General features: G+C 59.2%; 1 protein-coding gene and 1 pseudogene across 8 annotated transcripts in view; both read right to left on the reverse strand.

Moving 5' to 3' along the window:
* Positions 1-5,409, reverse strand: part of TNRC18 (trinucleotide repeat containing 18) — a 116,764-nt gene extending 111,355 nt beyond the window's left edge. For 4 of the 8 annotated variants that reach the window (XM_054496076.2, XM_054496078.2, XM_054496077.2 and 1 more), the window contains exons 1-2: positions 5,025-5,409; positions 2,633-3,062 (exon numbers count right to left, since the gene is read on the reverse strand). In XM_054496076.2, the coding sequence (XP_054352051.1) occupies positions 2,633-2,819 (187 nt within the window). In that variant the 5' untranslated portion in view covers positions 2,820-3,062; positions 5,025-5,409. Of the gene's footprint in view, positions 1-2,632; positions 3,063-3,402; positions 3,801-4,389; positions 4,664-5,024 lie in introns of those variants that run through there. The other 4 variants (XM_054496074.2, XM_063668078.1, XM_054496075.2 and 1 more) reach the window with 4 other exon arrangements.
* A 2,461-nt stretch (positions 5,410-7,870) lies between these two features.
* LOC129041017 (uncharacterized) lies at positions 7,871-9,926 on the reverse strand (annotated as a pseudogene).
* Positions 9,927-17,515: the final 7,589 nt, after the last annotated feature.

The raw sequence follows: 17,515 nt of genomic DNA on the forward strand, positions 1-17,515 counted from the left end.
GGCTGTCGATACTAGCTTGGATGGGATTCCTCACCGGGGATCTTTCTCCGAGGGCCCCTCCAGCTCTGAGCTCTCTCCAGGGAACCTCCCTCGGCCTAGGAGGGGCTTTATAAGCCCTAACAGCGCTCATCCACGTCCGCAGAGCCCAACCTTAATGTGCCTCTCCCTAGCTGTGTGACCCCAAGCAAGTGGCTCAACCACTCAGGACTTCCCGGTACAAAAATAAACAAATAAAGATGGGACTGATAACGCTGGCAAGACCTAAGGCGCCGACAGCCAAGGAAGAGAGGGAGATGCGTCAGAAGGGAAAATTTAGCACCTGCACCCCACAAAGAAAACGAGGGAGGGGGAGGGTGTGCTGGGTTGAGGAATGTGTAATCCGGCCCAGCCCCAAGCAGAGAGTGAATGGGAGCTGCTCCCACCTCGTGGCTAATGGGATTAGCACGGGCTTGGCTCTGGGCGTTGGCCTGGGGTCCGAGGTCTCCTTGCGGCCACTCGAAGTGGGGGAGGGGGACAGCCAGAAGCAGCAACGGCCCCCACCTTTCCCTCCCGGGTGAGCACGGGGTTCAGGGGGCGGCAGCTGTCCTCCCGCTGTTTCCTCCCCGACCTCAGCCTCGGCGTGCAGAAGTCAGGCAGCTCCCAGCGAGCGCAGAAGGTGCGCAGAGGCAGGGCTCCGAGGCTACCTCCCGCTGGGCTTCCGAGGCTGGTGGCTTGGCCTTCCCTCCACCTCAGCCTCACCATCCAGCAAATGGGCATTAGGCCGTCTGACTGCTGCGTCAGATTAGGCGCGGCCCTGGCACGGTGCACGCATGCATGAGTAGTAGCTGTTTTCACCGCTTCGCATTAGGGCACTTTGCCTTGCCAGGCCGGAGCCAGATCGCAGGCGGGGAGTGCGCGACGCCCCTTCCCAGCCTCGAAAAAGCCAAAAAGCCAAGCGCAGGCCCAGCCAGCCAGAGAGACCCGGGCACCGATTCCCAGGCTTGGTGGGGGGGGGGGCCCTGCTACCACTCCGGGCTGGACCAAATGACCCAAAAGACACGCGCGTGCACACACACACATCACGGTGGACTGGTAAGGGAGCGCAAAAGGGGACAGCTCAGATGGTCTCTGTACCCCAGGGCCACCCCCCAAGTTCTTTCTCGGGGGTCCCCCGCGCCCCTCCCTCGCCACAACACGCCACTTGGGAACAAACCCTTGCCCCGGTCGCAGACCCCGGGCAGAATGCGCCCCCAGCTCCGGAAGGACACAAGCAGGTCCGGAGACCAAGACCTGGTTCTCGTGCCTCGGCTGGCGGGGATCTCCGAGCTCCCGGCCCCCAGGCTTGCGCCCCTCCCCCGCCCAGCGCCTCACAAAGGCCCTTTGTCCCGCCGAGCCCCCGGGACTCCAGTTCCTGAAAAGTTCCAGGAGAAAAATCAAAGAGAGAGCAAAATCGGCGAGCTCCGCCGAGCGGGCGGGGCAAGGCCGAGGTAGCAGCTCCTGCAAGACCCCAAGGAAGAGGGGAGCATCGGGGGCTACTCTGGAAATCGCAAAAATCCGAAACTGCAATTCGAAGAGAAGGTGGATTTTTTTTTTAAGTCGAGACTTGGGAAGCCAAGCACAAAAGCCAGGGACAGCCCGGGGAGGAGGGACCGGGTGTCCTGGGGCGGCCGCCGGGCAGGTCTGGAGGTCCCCGAGTCTCCTTCCCGCCCCGCTGGCTGCAGCGGCCGCGGACTGACTGGAGCGAGAGTCTCCCGCCCCGGCGCAGCGCCCACCCGGGTACCGTCCCCACCGCGCCTGGGCAGCCCCTCTCGGGAAATGGCGGAGGCCGCGGGACCTTCTCGGCCACCTCCTCCCGCAGCTCGATGTGAGACCCAGGGTTTTCCCCTCCGCCGCCTGGGCCCTGCCCGACCCGCTCTCTTCCTTCCTCCTAGGTTCGGGACCGCGATGGCCCGGTTTCGGTGTCCCTGCCGCGCCTCCGCACCCTCTTTCGCGCTGGAGAACAAGGGGTCCCCGAGGGCCGGGGTCGCCGCCCTCCTACCGGGGTGCAGGTTCCCAGGGCCGCCGTTCTCCCGGGGAAGAAAGGGGCATCCCGCCCGCCCCGAGGCCAGGGTCCCAAGGCTGGGGTCACCGTACTCCCGCATCCCCCGGCGCTCGGTAACTGCCAGGGACCCGGCTCGGCGCGGGTGGTGGAGCTGGGAACAGAACCCAGGAGGGCCCACGGGCGCCAAAAGGAGCGTTTGCCAAGAAAAAGATTCGAGCTCGGGGAGCGGGTGTCTCGCGGGGTGCGGGGGCCGGTTTGTTCTTTTCTCGCCCAGATTTTGAAAACTCCAGCCCAGGCTCGTGCCGCCGGGGCCCCGGGGATTGGAATCGCCCCCGGTGGCTCGGGGTACGGCACCCGCTTTCGGCTCACGAGGGCCGAGCACGCTACGGAAAAGGCAGCCGAGCCGCGCGCCCCTCTCCACCGCCGGGGCCGCCGGACTGGCCTTGGCTCCGGGGCCAGGAGTTTCCCAGCCCTGGGAGCTGAGTCCGCCCGCACCCCCGTGGCCGACAGAAGGAGAGTCGCCGAGCCCCGGCCCCGAGTGCACAGGAGAACCCGGCCGAGTGGATGTCCCTGGGAAGACAGGAGGGGACGGGCACGGCGCGGGGCACTTACCCGGGTGCGGATGGAGATTCAGGCCGGCCATGTACTTCCCGGGCGGCAGCGGGCCGGGCAAGCCCGAGGCGGGCAAGCGTCCGGCAGTGGCCGCGCCCACGCGGTGGCTGTCCATGGCCAAGCCGGACAGCAGCGGCGGCGGGGGACCGTGCACGGACCGCTGGGGCCCGAAGTCTCGGCCATCCATCCTCCGCGGGAGTGCCGCGGTCAGCCCCCCACCCGGCCCGCAGGCCTAGCTCAGTGGGACCTAAAAGTTCGGCCTCGGCGTAGTCCCAGAGTCCTCGGGCGGCGGGGGCTCCGCGGCGTGCATGGCGGCGGCCAGCGGGGCTTGCGCTCGGCGGCGGGCCCGCGGCCCGGGGCGCACAGGCGGCCGGCGGTGGGGCCCCTCCGGGCGGCCAGGCGGAGCTGCGCGAGGCGGCGCACACGGCGTCTTGGCGGGGAGGAGACAGGCCGCGGAAGAAATAGAAAGGGGGAAAGAAAAAAGGGAAAAAAAAATAAAGTAACAAGTTTCAGAAAGTCGCCTCGCCCTTTAGGATCGGGGGGTGCCGACCAAGTGGCCAGAAATGAAATCGGGAGTAGCCCCTTTCCACTGAAAAATGAAATCCAAACTCCTTCCGTCGGCGGCTTCAGGCTCCCGGGACCTGGCTCGGAGAAGTGACCGGCGGCGGTGGCGCGCTGCGCCCCAGCCCGGACTCTGCCTCGGCGGCTGCCGGGTCCTCCCGAAACCGGGGAGGGCTCCTCGGCTGCGCCCAGACAGTGTAAATACAAACCTCCTAAGTGTATTTTATTCCTAGGCGTCAAATGCTCCGGGGTTTAAAACCGTGAAGCCTTGCCACAAGCGGTCCGAAGTGTCTCCCAAAACACTCTGGCACTATCTGATCCGCAAAGTTTAATATTTAACCTTTTGGAGACCTCGCCTCCCTTTTCCGAGTTTGGTTTTTCCTGAGCTCGCCTTGAACCGCCGACAGAATGGTGTTTTTCTGGGGGTGGGAGGAGGGAGGGTCCAAAGCGGGTTTATTATTTTTAAAGAGGCTCGTGGTCCCCCCCTTTCTCCCCCCGGGGGCACTGTGAGTCCCAGAGCTCGAGTCCGAGGACCCGAGACGTGGCATTCTCGCCTAAGGACTGGAAAGAATCCTACAAAACAAGCTTTGGTTTCATTTTCCAACGCCCTGGCCTGAGATCCTGCAGCCCGAGGACGTGGCCTGGCGTGGGGGATTTGAGGGATGTCAAGAGGGGAAGGAAAGGGATCAAGGGTCTCGCTCCTACTCTAGCTTCCCCCCCACACCCACCCCCCAAAATAACCTACAAAGAAAACCTTTGCAACGCGGGCCGGCCAAGGGGCGCCTCCCCCACCGTTGGGTAAATCCCCCTGTAGTTCCAGTTTAAAGCTGTTTGTTTAAAAGATTTGTCGTTTGCCGATTCTCCTGGGGATGGGAGGGGGTCTTGGAGCCCACCCTTCCCTCGATCTGTCTGTCTGCAGCAGCTCACATTCCTGATTCCGGGAGGCCTGGGCGCTCTTAAGAGAAGCCGATCACGCCAAAGCCACCGGCTCCCGGGTGCCCGCCCGGAGCCCTGCACTCCGCGCCCAGCCCCCCGAGCAGGAGACCCCCTCGGCTGCAAAACCCCTAGCCAAACCCGCCGGCCTTCCTCTCCAGCCTCCCTCCCCAACTTTGTTAAGGGTGCCTATTTTAACCCGGTTTTGGTTACAAACACCCCCTCCCTCCCTCCCTCACTCTCTCCCATCAGGCTCCGGTTACCAGATCCGCGTTTACTTTGGAAAAATCTAAGATCGCCACATCCGAGGATACATGTCTTAAGGAGGCGATGAGCTTCCCGTGATTTTTTTTGTAAGAGATTCTTTGGGTAGCCTTCTTTAAAAGCCAGCACCTCGTAGTATGCCCAGGCGCCCCAGTTTGGGGAAGTCGGGGTGAAGCCCCCTGGAACACCCTCACACTGGCAAAGAAGCTGCCTCGGCCATCTGCGGGCTCCGCTGCGTTCTCCTTACTTTTCTCCCCCTCTTAAATGGAGTTAAAATGGCTGAATTCCGGCTTTTAATTAAAAACAGCCTATAATCGAAAACGTCTCGGCGTCCCGGGCTCCCCCGCCGCCTGCTGGGAACCGAGAGAGGAACCGCCGCCCCTCAGCCGGGCCAGGCGGGCCGGAGCGGGGCTGGGGGCTCGCGTGGGCGCCCGGGGCGCAGCAGCCCACCCCCACCCCTCCCGGAGCGCCCCCTCCCCGCCGGCCCTGGTCCCCGATTCTGTAATCCGGAGCCAGACAGTAGCGGGGATCCCCCCCGCGCACCCCGAGGGGCAGGCGTGGTTGGGGGGCGAGCTGGAGAAGTTTGGAGACCATCGCGCCCGGCCGGGGGCCGGCAGGCTGACCGGCGGCGTACCTGGCGCGGCTGGGTTCACGGCTCCGGGCTCCGGCGACAACGACTCCGGCGGCGGCCCCGGCTCCCGGCACAGCTAGGCGCCCGTGCTGCCCGCCATCCCGCGGCCGCCGCTCCCCTCCGCCACCCGCAGCCGCCTCACACTTTTTGCCCGCCTTTCCTTTTTTTGGTAGAAAACCGCTCCCCGGGCCGAGCGCTCGGCGCGCCAACTCCTCCGCCCTCCCGCGGCCCGGCTCCCGCAGCCCCCGGAAAAGCCAGCTTTCCTCCCGCCGAGCTCCCCGCTTTTTAATAAAATCCAGGTAGCGCCGGTTTAAAGAATCCCAAATCTCCATATACAGCCCGGGATTGGAAAAGGTACATTACACAACCCCCCTTTCAAGTTCCTCTCGCTGGATCTAAAAAAAAAAAAAAAAAAAAAAAAAAAGAGGCAGCGGGGGGAGTGGTGCTGGTTGGAGGGGGTTGGGGGAGGGGAGCCCTCTCCGGCAAAGAAACACGCATTGTTCCCGGGCGCCCGCCCCCCACCCAGCCCGGCCCCCGGCAGCTGCGCATTGGCCGCGCGCGCCGCCAATCACGCGCATGTAAACACCTTGGCCCACAGCCATTCCTATAAAACCAATTACGGACCTAGGGGCTCCAGCAGTTTCCAGGCTCCCCTCGGCGGGGCTGAATGATCAAAACTGGTGGTGAGAATTTTTCCGGGCCGTTTCTAGGCAGCCCTCCCCCTCCACCAGCTCGGACTCCCCCCTCCCTCCTTTCTCCTTCTACTCCCTTTTCCTTCTCCCCTCCCCCAGCGTCTGGGCTGAGTGATCAAAATAGAGGAAGATGGTTGTCGCCGCAATCCAGGGCTTTGCAAGGCGCGGTTTAATGGGCCGCCTGTCAGCTTCCTGCTCGCAGGAGTAGGTGACAAGCCAAGCGAGCCGGAGAGGGCCTGGGGCCCGGCTGGCTGCACCCCGCGCCCCGGGCCCCGGCCTCCCCTGGGGTGCGCTTCTAGTACGCGCGGTGGAGACGCCGAAACAGACAAGGGCTGCTTTTTCCCTTGTTTTTTTTTTCTTCCTTTTAAAACAAAGCAGCGATTCATTCCCTCTCCCCCAGCAGCGCGGTCGGGTGGGATGGGCAGGCGAGAAGGCCGTTTTCCTAGCACTGGCCTGCGGGTCCCTCCCTGAAACGCGGTGTCAGATGGTTACTGATTAATATTTTGGAGAGGCCGCGGCGGCAGGCAGCGGGTGAGTCTCTAATCTTCTAAAAGGGGTTCCTATAGAAACGCGGAGCGGGGCGCGCCCCCCACTCGGCCCAGGCCCGGGCTGCGGCGCTTCGCACAGCGCGCCCCTCCCCAAAGCCCCTCTTTGCGTGGGCGCTCCCCTCTCCTCCCCCCCCCAACAAAAAATCAGAGCAGAAAAAAGGATTAGATCGGCTGAGCGCGAACTGAATCCCTCTCGATTCTGACATTTCAGCCTATTAGCATTTCTCCACGGAGCCTTCTGAAACCTATTAAAGTGTAATATTAAAAACCTCTTGGCTGGGGGCCTCTCTCGCCTTCCATCCGCCGCGCCCCCTCCAGGGAGGGCGAGACCGGGGAAAAAAAAAAAAATCTGTTGAGCTCAGAGGAAGTAGCCGCCAAGCCCAAAAAGTGCTTGGCTGGCCACGGCGGCCGTAGGGGGAAGGGAGCCCCAATCCCCCAGACTTTGTACTTTTATTTTGCGCTTTCAGCAAAATCCTTTCTGGGTTGAGTAGCCGTGAGCTGCCCGCGGTCGACCTACCTGACCGGGGGCGCAGGGAGTGCGGACCACGCCAGCAGGACTGTCCTGGGGGCCCCCGCACCCTCTCTCTGCAGCCCCCCGAGCCCGGCTAGGCATTACGTACCCTGGAAAGGAAGCTTGGAGGGGCAGAAATCCTTCCAATCCTGCCTCGAAGAGCAACTGCAGTGATAAGATTTTAATTAAAACAAGAGAAGCCCGCTCTTTCGCCCCGCGCTGCGGACTCAGCGTTTTCGCATTGCCCGTTCTGTTTTTTTTAAATCAATTTTTAAGGCAACTTTTCGGGAGGAGGGAAAAATGAGCGAGTTAGTGCCCATTCGTTCTATTTTCTTTTCTCCACTTTTAGAAAAAAAAGGTGGGGGGAGGCTTCGAGAACGAACTGGGGGGTGTCTAATTTAATTCCAGGATAAATTTGAGGAAAAAAGTTCAGCCTCTTGAGGGCAGTTTCAAGTTGCCCTTCCTGGAGCTTCCTGCGTTGGTTTCTAGGCTGCCCTCTTTTGGAAGCTGTAGCTCCGCTGGGGAGGAGGGAGGAGTGAGAAGGAAAGAAAGGAACGAAAATAGCCGGAGCCGAGGGGAACAAGCCACGGTGTCCGCGTTTGGAGCTGGGCGTGCGGGTCTGTGGCGGCCTCGGCATTCGGGGCGTCGGGAGGCGCCCGGTGCATCCCTGGGACGGCCAGGAGCAAAGACGGAGAGGAGAGGGGGGTTAGAGAAAGGAGGTATTGTGTCTGTGTGCCTTAGGGGAGGAGGGGACTGCAGGAATCGAATAAACGCAGTCGAGCTGCGCGGGGCTGCTAGAAGCCCAGGCGGGGGAAGGGGGCCGTGTGTGGGGGCGCAGAGCGCCCTTGAGCCTTACGCAGAGGTCTTGTGTGTTCCTAGTTAAGCCCTCCCACGCCCGAGGCCCCATCGCTTCCTCTCCGCCCTCTTTACCCACCAATATTCCAAGCCCAGATCCTAATTCCCCACCGCATTACCCCGCCCTGGATTTGGGGAATGTTTTTCTTTATTTTAATATAGCTCAAGGAAAAAATACGTATATCTTGAGAGAGTTGGGGTGGGGAAAACAGAAGGCTTGCGGAGTAGAAAAAAACAAAGGCCTATTTTTATAAATGTTTAATGTTTTCACCCCCTGGATGCTCCGAGACGCCGTAATTGTGACGGCGGGGTACGTGTGCCATAAATCATTTAATTGCTAATAAAAATTCTGCCTGTTTGCCCTGGATTTGCCAATGGCGTTTGCATTTTTCAAGTGTGCGCCTCGGCGGTGTGACGAACCCAGCCGGTATTTCATTAGGACTGCGGTTCGGGGCAGAGGAGGTCCCCTCCCCGCCTGGGCTTTGTGCGCCCAGCCCCTTCGCACCAGCCCTTCCATACCTGCCCCTGGCACCCACTCCATATTTGCGTGGCCCTGCAGCCACCGGAGTCTGGCCGGGGCGCAGGGCCTGGGGACGCGGTGGTGGCGGTGGCTCCCAGTTCCTGGCCACCAGGCGGGGCGGCCAGGACGCATCCTGCCCACGCGGTTTTCCAGGGCTGCCGCGTGCTTGGGGGCGCGGGTGGGCCACGCGGAGAGGCCGCCTGCCCGGGCCAATCTGTACGCTCCCTGATCTTCGCCCGCTCCCCGGCCCCGCGCCCTGGTGTCCCCGCAGTCGCTGAGTAAACAGCGACTGGGAGCCATCTTGGGGCGGAGGACCGATCCCAAGCGAAGTAGTAGTGGGTGCAGCCCGGGTGCCCCCATTCGTAAAGGGGAGCCTCTAGGACATCCCTAACTAGGCTTCAGGGTCCAGGGAAACGCCCTCCCCAGTATGGCAGGCCACACTGAAATGTAAAACCAGGCCTGGGCGCCGTGGCCATAGGGCACAGGCCATAGCCCACCAGGTCCGGCCGCCATCTTCCGTGCCCCATCCCCATTCCATCCCCTCCCCCTCCCCACCCCCCATACTTTTGTTTACCCAGCGGGATAGGTGGCCAAAAACTCTGTGGACGCAATTGAGTGAAAGTGCGTGCGTGCGTGTGTGTGTGTGTGTGTGTGTTTTACTGACTGGGTAGAAAATCGGCTGGGGGGGGGTCTTTCTTGTAGCCCCAAGCTGCAGTTGAGGGAGAATCTGCCCTGGCTAGCCGAGGCCCGGCCCAGCGTGCTTCTCCGCGGCCAGCCTGGGCCACCGGAGCCGAGGCCTTTCCTGTGTTCCTAGGCCGCTGGCTCCGGCCTCTGCTCCCTGGACGCCTCCCGACTGACAAAATTCTCCCTCTTTGTTTTAAAACCAAAGGACAGGCCAACCTTGAGCCCGGCCGTCACCTCTGTCGCGCTTTTGCTGGCGCAGGCTTGGCCCCCTACACCGGGCTGGTGCAGCTCCCGTGATCACAAGGCCTCTCTCAATTCGGCGTTGAACCCGGTTCTTCCCAAATTCTGGTGTTGCTGGCCGCTTGGACACGTTCTCCCCTTATCCCTCCCCTAGCGGAGGAAGAAAAAGCCAGTATCCTTTCCTTGGCGCGGCCACCCGAGCCACTCCACCCGTCGCGCCAACCGCCTTTCCAGGTGGGGACCGAAGCCCCCGCTCTCCGCTGCCATCTCATTGAAGGGCACCCCCTGAGGGATTGCCAGCTTCTGCTGCCGGCTCAGAGGCCGTGTGGCTGGGTGTCTTAAGCGCCGGTTTCCGCAGGTCCCGTGTCTGGCGGGCGCGGCTAAAACCCGGAGAGGCTGTGCCCGGGAAAGCCACGTTCGCCGTCCCCTCGGTGCGACAGGCCCAGCCGCGATACAGCGCCAAGTCTAGGTCGGGCCAACCCAGCCAGGGGCTGCCCGGACCTGCCTGGAAGACCGGAGACGCGGCGCCAGCGCCCCACACCCCACCGAGACCAGGGCGCAAGGCGGGCAGAATTGGGACTAATGCGCCAGGCCCAGCCCCGACGGATTCCAGCTCCTCTCGGCCCCGCCTCCGGCCCTGGCCTCTTCCTCCAGCCGGGGTCGGGTCCTCCACTCCACTGTTTGGCTGGGAAAGAACCTAGACGCGCTCGGTGCGCAGGGGGCCGGCTGCGGCCATAAATCTCCGGGCGGGCCCTCCTTCCCGCCGCTCACGCCGGGGTGCTCCGGGCCGGTCTCGTGTCCCGGGCCACGCCGCGCACGCTGCTCACCCCATCACGGCCTGGGGACCCTGAGACTGCGCAGGGAACCACGCCAGGAGCTTCTCCGTTCACCAAAGAGAGGGAACGGCCTCGTTCCTCGGTGCCAACACCATCCATCTCTGAGGGCGCTGGACCCTGAGGTGGCCCGAGCTTCACAGGATCACCGCCTTGGGGTAGGGGCGCCCGGGCCTGGCATTTCCTCCTAGGAAGGCTCGGTGAGACTGGGATGGGCGTGCGGCTCTCCGCTCGAGCCCAACTCCGGTGCCACCTGCACCACGGAGGGGCGACGCCAGGGTCAGGGTCAGAGCGGCTTCTCAGAATTCAGCTGGCCACCTCTCCGCGGACCCTGCCTTCATCTCGTGCCTCCTCAGAGCCCTCTGCGGGCGCATGAAGAGCCTTTTTTTTTTTTTTTTTGGCACAGGTGGACCAAGGGGGGGGGGTGTGACTGTGGGCACCGTGCGCGGAGGCGGGGGCTCATCTGGTTCCCGCCCTCCGTGCCGCTGGATGCCCCAGGATTTTCTCCAACCGGGGTCCCGGCTTGGAGCCCTCCTTGGCTGCGAGCTTCGGCGCAGCCATGGGGAAAGCGGGAATGGGTCTCGCCCTTGTGGCTGCCTGGTGGAAGCGGCGGTTTTGACACACGAACAGTCGTGGGGAGCAGATCCAGAGAGGGTGCATTTGCAATAATAACGCTTAGTTTATCTCTGCCAGAGGGGCGGGAACAGGCCTTCGCGCTGGTGTCTTACATCAGCCAAGCAAACCATGGGCGCGATCGGAGCTAACCACCTCCAGCGGGGTTTTGCTCCAGACTTAAGGTGCGCGGAAACCGGAGCACTCAGCCCTTCGTGGGTGCCTCCCGAAAACCTCGCCATGCCAGTGACACGACTGCGAACGGCGGGTGGCACATGCCGGGGGCTTGGGATGGGAGGGTTTGGAAACCTCGCTCCAAGGACGCCCTCATCCAAGGAGCTTCGGCTCCTTCCTAGAATTTCTAGAAGCACTTTTGGAGGGACCGAGGGCTTCCGGCCGGGCCCAGAGGAATTTGAGCGCTTGCCCGGGCAGGCAGAAGCGCAGCCTGGGAGTGGAGAGGCTGCTGGGCCACATTCCGGCCGAGCTTCCCCCGCTAGGCCCCAGCCCCGCCGCGGCGCCCCAGGAAGCACCTCCGAAAACAAAGCGCTGTGGTTTCAGCCCAAGGTTAAAGTCCACCGCGAGCGTGTTTTTTCCCCCCTCCGGAATCTTAAGAGCGATAGCGTTTCTCCAAATAAACCGCCAATAAATCAGCTCCCGGGGGCGCCTGCTGAAGAGCTCTGGTGACCTTGGAGGATGGTTTTTCTGCCTGACCCGTCCGAGCACAGGCTTTGGGGAGGAGGGCGCAGAGTCAGCCCTACCCCCTCCAGAGAGACGCGGAAGAGGGAATGGCCAAGGGCATTCGTGGGTGATTACAGCAGTACGTGTGTACCCAGAGGAGATGAGAGAGGCTTGGAATGGGGGAAAGGGGCGACTGTGGTTATCCGGGGGCCTGTAGTGCGCGGTCAGGAGGCGTTTATGATAGCGAAGAGGGCTGCTTGCTGTCGATTCAACAATTGCATGGAGCGCCTGCGGTGTCCGCACAGTTCTAGGCATGGGGAAAGCACCACTGGGGACAGACACGACCGCTTTGGGGCCCCGAGTCTTTGTCTGCCTGGGACTAGATGTGTTTGTGGCGGTGTGACTAATGGGATTTATGGATGTCAGTGCCAGGGTGACTGATGAAGGGCTTGGCAGCACGTGTGTTTGGGGAGAGGCGCTGCACCTAGGTGGGGGGTGGGTGCCCCGGGAGAGGACTGTCCCTTCTCTTAGAGGTTCCTTCCCCCACCCCCTCCCTGCCAGCTCCCAGCTTTGTTTAGGCCGCTGAACCCCTCCCGGGCAGGCCTGTGCACGCCAAGAGTTCTGCAGCAAATTCCACGGCCAGCCTGTCCCTCAGAGGCACCTCTGCACGCCCCACCTCTGCCAGCCCCACCTCCCCAGCACACGCCATGCGTCCCAAATCCAGGCTGTCCCACCCCCTTCCCAGGCAGAGCCTTCCCAGTTTCCTCTTTTCCCATCTGAACTCCTTATGGTGTGCTCTGAGCCCTGCTTCAGGCAGGCTTTGACGACCCTGTGATTTGGGTACCGGCATACCCATTTAACAGATGAGAAAGTTGAGGTGCAGAAAGGAGATGTGACGAGCCCACGCAGCCAGGAAGTAGCAGGCACCCTGAACTAAACCAGGCAGCTCGCCGGGGACCCCACTGTGGAGGCCCTGTGCCTCTGGGAGCCCCCAGCCTGGCTGAGACTCGCTTAGAGAAGGTAGAGGCAAAGGCCACTCCCATGACACAGGGCACACCCCTCCACCCTTGTACTGTGCGTTATAACTGTCAGTCCTCCCTGCCACTTGGTAGGGGCTGTCTCCTTCCCTGACCTGGCATGAGGAAGGAGGGGGGCAGTGACGCTCAGAGGAGTAGTAGGGGAGCCTGGTTTGCCCTGGGGCAGGGTGGGGTGGTGAGGTCACGGTAACCCAGGGGTAACCTTGGAGATCAGGATAGCCGTGGCTGGAGAGCAGGAGCTCCTGTGTGATTCCGTAGAACCTAGTGCAGACACAGGTTCAGGACAAACCTGGAAAAGTCATATCCCCTCTCCCTTGGGATTATCTTTTTTTTTTTTTTTGGGGAGAGACGGAGTCTCACTATGTTACCCAGGCTGGTCTTGAACTCCTGGCCTCAAGCAATCCTCCCACCTCAGCCTCCCAAAGTGCTGGGATTACAGGCCCAAACCACCAAGGTTGGCCTCCCTTGGGGTCTCTTCTTTTTTTTCTTTTTGAGACAGGGACTTGTTCTGTCACCCAGACTGGAGTGCAGCGGCGCAACCGCAGCTCGCTGCAGCCTCAGCCTCTCGGGCTCAAAAAATCCTCCCGCCTCAGCCTCCCAAGTAGCTGGGACTACAGATGCGTGCCACCACGCCAGGCTAGCTTTTTTTTTTTTTAAATGTTTTATAGAGATTGTGGGGGGGGGAATCTCGTGATGTGCAGGCTGGTCTTGAACTCCTGGCTTCAAGCAGTCCTCCCTCCTCGGCCTCTCAAAGTGCTGGGAGCCACTCACAGGTGTGAGCCACCACACCCGGCCGAGCTTCGTTTCCCAATCTCGAAGTCTCTCATACAAAAAGGCATCCCGGTTTACACACACACACACACATACACACACACACACACACACACACACAAAGGCATCCCGGTTTACACACACACACACACACACACAAAGGCATCTCGGTTTACACACACACACACACACACACACAAAAAAAGGCATCCCGGTTTACACACACACACACACACACACACACAAAAAGGCATCCCGGTTTACACACACACACACACACACACACACACAGAGTCACCTCCCCCTCCCTTTTTTTTCCTTTTTATCCTTCTTTGGCATTTTCTTTCAAGCAGAAAATAAAAACATTTCCCATGGCTACAGCTTTGAAAGCTTCCCTCTCCTATCAGCCTCCATCCCACACCCAGCCCAGTGTCAATCCATTTCTAGAGCCAGCGTCAAGTCAAAAACAAACCCACAAAGATCAAGCCTGCCAGGCCCCCTCCCAGCTGCCCTCCGCTCTCTCTTCATGTATTGGTCTGCCTTCACCCCAGAGAGGAGCAGGAGGTAGGAATCCTATCATACACACACACACACACACAGAGGCACACACACACACAGGCACTCGCACACCCAGCTTCTATGGCCATGGAGACTCTCTAAAGAACCTTCTAAGCCAGGCACGGTGGCTCACGCCTGTAATCCCAGCATTTTCTGAGGCTGAGGCAGGCGGATCACCTGAGGTCGGGAGTTTGAGACCAGCCTGGCCAACCTGGTGAAACCCACATCTCTACTAAAAATACAAGAATTAGCCGGGCTTGGTGGCGGGTGCCTGTAGTCCCAGCTACTCAGGAGGCTGCGGCAGGAGAATTGCTTGAGTTCGAGAGGTGGAGGCTGCAGTGAGGCGAGATCATGCCATTGCACTACAGCCTGGGCAACAGAGCGAGACTCTATCCCAAAAAAACAAAACAAGAATCTTCTAGAGCCGCTCCTGCCAGAAAGACCTGCTCACTTGGTTCCATCTGCTGGAGGGGTCCGGTTGTCCCCCACCTGCCCCTGCCCCTGCCTTCCTCACCTGGCCCCATTCCCTCAGATCCTCGTCTGTTGTAGATTGAAGAAAGTCCCCCGCAAATTCATGTATTTGATTCCTAACCCCCAATACCTTGAAATGTGACCTTATTTGGAGTGACGGTCATTGCAGATGTAATTAAGATCAGGTCACACTGGAGTCCGGTGGGCCCTAATTCCTTATGATGTCCTTATAAAAAGAGGACATTTGGGCTGGGTGCAGTGACGCATGCCTGTAATCCCAGCACTTTGGGAGGCTGAGGCAAGAGGATCACTTAAGCCCAGGAGTTCGAGACCAGCCTGGGTAAGATCCTGCCTCTACAAATTTTTTTTTTTTTCAATTAGCCAGGCATGGTGGCACACGCTTGTAGTCCCAGTGACTTAGGAGGCTGAGGAGGGAAGACGGCTTGAGCCCAGGAGGTCGAGGCTGCAGTGAGCTGTGATCATGCCACTGCACTTCAGCCTGGGCAATAGAGCAAGATCCTATCACCAATAAAAGGAGGATATTTGGAATCAAACAGCTATGGAGGGAAGACAAAGTAGAAACATGTAGAGGGGGGTGGACACACCAGAGAGGCTTGGGACAGACCCCCTCAAGCCCTGCCAACACCTGCCACCTTGGACTAGAGGCTTGATCTTGGACTTCAAGCCTCTAGAATGGTAAGAGAATAAATTTCTGTTGTTTAAACCACCAGTTAGTGACACCTCACTATAGCAGCTCAAAGAGACTCAGACACCATCCCAAATCTAAGAGCCTACAAGGGTCAGGTGGGAACCATTGACCCTTGTAGCTCCTGGCAGTTCCAGCCAGCTATCTCCACGGTGCCAGATCTGCTGTTGTTCTGGGGAAGCTGGTGTATCAGTCAGAATAGGCCAGGTTATGCTGCAGTGACAAACATCCCCTACATCTCAATGGCTTGATGCAACACAGAAAAACGTATTCTCCTCTTCACATTGTCAACACAGCCCGGGCGCTGCTCCCAGGCCGCTGACCTCCTTGTGGTGTCTGGCCAGCCTGAGCCACTTAGAGTTCATGAGTTGTCCACCTCCATGTGAGGTCACCACAGGGCATGCACAGACTCCCATGTCCCTGGTACTCACAGCCCACATGATCACACTTAGCTGAGGGGTGCTGGAGAGGAGAGTCTTGCTGTGCCTGGGAAGGGGAGAAAAACCAGGTAGTGGTGAGTTTAGACAATGTTGACCATACTTGCAAAGCCACATCTCCTGAGTTGCTAACTTTGGCACTTCTTTTAAAATTGTGGTAAAATATACATCACATTTACCCATCTTAATCGTCTCCCCAATCCTTTTTTTTTTTTTTTTTTTGAGACAGAGTCTCACTCTTGTCACCCAGGCTGGAGTGCAATGGCACTATCTCGGCTCACGCGAGCTCCGCCTCCCGGGTTCACGCCATTCTCCTGCCTCAGCCTCCCAAGTAGCTGGGATTACAGGCGCCCGCCACCATGCCCGGCTAATTTTTTGTATTTTCAGTAGAGATGGGATTTCGCTATGTTGGCCAGGCTGGTCTCAAACTCCTGACCTCAGATGATCCACCCACCTCGGCCTCCCAAAGTGCTGGGATTCCAGGTGTGCCCCACCGTACCTGGCCACCATCTTAACCCTTTTTAAGTGCACAGTTCAGTGGTTCAAGCACATTCGCATTGCTGTGCAGCCATCACCACCATCCATCTCCAGAGCTGTTTTCTGTCTTCCCAAACTGAAACCCTGTCCCCTTTAAACACTCCCAATTCCCCTCTCCCAGCCCCTGGCTATTGTACTTTGTCTCTATGAATTTAATGACCCTAGGAACCTCGTATGAGTGGAATCATACAATATCTGTCCTTTAGTCTGGCTTATTCACTCAGACTAAACCCTGTCCTCAGGGTTTATCCATATCACAGCGGGTGGCAGAATTTCCTTCCTCTTCGGGGCTGAATAATATTCTGATATTCCCAACATGCTTGTCACCTCTACAAGCCTGTGAGGCTGTGTGAGCTTCCCCGGGTCCCCAGAATAAAAACTAGGTGGTTTACACAACTGAAACTTAATTGCCTTACAGTTCTGGAGGCTGGAGTTCCAGATCAAGGAGTGGGAAGGGCTGGTTCCTCCCGAGGCCTCTCTCCTTAGCTTGTAGACGCCGTCTTCTCCCTGCGTCCTCACGTGGTCATCCCTCTGTGCGTGTCTGTGTCCTAATCTCCTCTTCTTATAAGGACATCAGGCATATTGGATTAGGGCCCAACCTAATACCTTCATTTTAATTTAATTGCCTCTTTTAAAGACCGCATTTCCAAATACAGTCACACTCAGAGGAATTAGGGGTTAGGACTTCAACATATGAATTTGCGAGGGACATAATTCAGCCTATATCAGAGGCTCTTCACTTTATTGTTTTATTTTATTTTACTTTTTGAGACAGGGTCTCACTTGTCACCCAATCACACACAATCACAGCTCACTGCAGCCCCAATCTCCTGGGCTCAAGCGATCCTCCCACCTCAGCCTCCTGGGTAGCTGGGACTACAGGCGTGTGCCACCAAACCCAGCTAATTTTTTATTTTTTGGAGAGACAGGGTCTTACTATGTTGCCCAGGCTGGTCTCAAACTCCTGGCCTCAAGCGATCTTCCTGCCTTGGCCTTCAAAAGTGCTGTGATGACAGGCGTGACCCTCACTTTATTGTATCACTCTCTCCCCCATGCCTGGCCCATCAGACCTCAGTGAATATCCATTCAATGAATGAACGAAGTGATATCATCTCGGTAGGGTTTTCAAGGATGAATAGGAGTTTGCCAGGCAGAGAAGGCACAGAGGGCATTCCAGGCTTACAGAACAGCCTAGGCCAAGGTCTGGAAGCCTCCCAGCGGGGCTGCCTGTCTCGCAGGTCACATGTCAGACCTGGGGCAGGGAAGAGAGCTGTGGCCCCCGTCAGTCCACACAGGCCAACCTGCTCCCCATGAGCTGGAGCCTAGCCAACCTCCACAAGGACCAGGGCCCCAGCGCCTCTGCTCACAGGAGCTGGCTCAGATGATTTCCGCTATCTCTTTTACCCCTCACTCCTGCGTGGCTTGAGCGGTATTTATTTAACTTTCATTGTATTGGTGTTTTTGTTGAAAGCGCAGGAATTATTCATGGCCGGTTTCGATTCTCTTCTGGCAATGACCGCATCTTCCTATGCAAGGTACAAATTACCTGTCAGGCCAGTTCACCATCAGTCAGGGGCTGTGACCCAGCCCCAAGTCACCGAGGCTCAGCTGCTCTGGAAGATGGGTCTGGCTGGAGGTGGCAGGGCCTGAATAAGTCTTTGTCCCCCAAGTTGCCAGGGATAGGGAACATGGATGGGAAACAAGGGGATTGGCCCAGGAACAAATCCTCCCTCTGCGATCCTGCTCAGGCTACCTGGCCACTCAGTACTCAGTCTTCTCATCTGTAAAATGGGCACTGGAGTGA

This window comes from Pongo pygmaeus, chromosome 6, assembly GCF_028885625.2.
Source record: "Pongo pygmaeus isolate AG05252 chromosome 6, NHGRI_mPonPyg2-v2.0_pri, whole genome shotgun sequence".
Classification (NCBI taxonomy): Eukaryota; Metazoa; Chordata; class Mammalia; order Primates; family Hominidae; genus Pongo; species Pongo pygmaeus.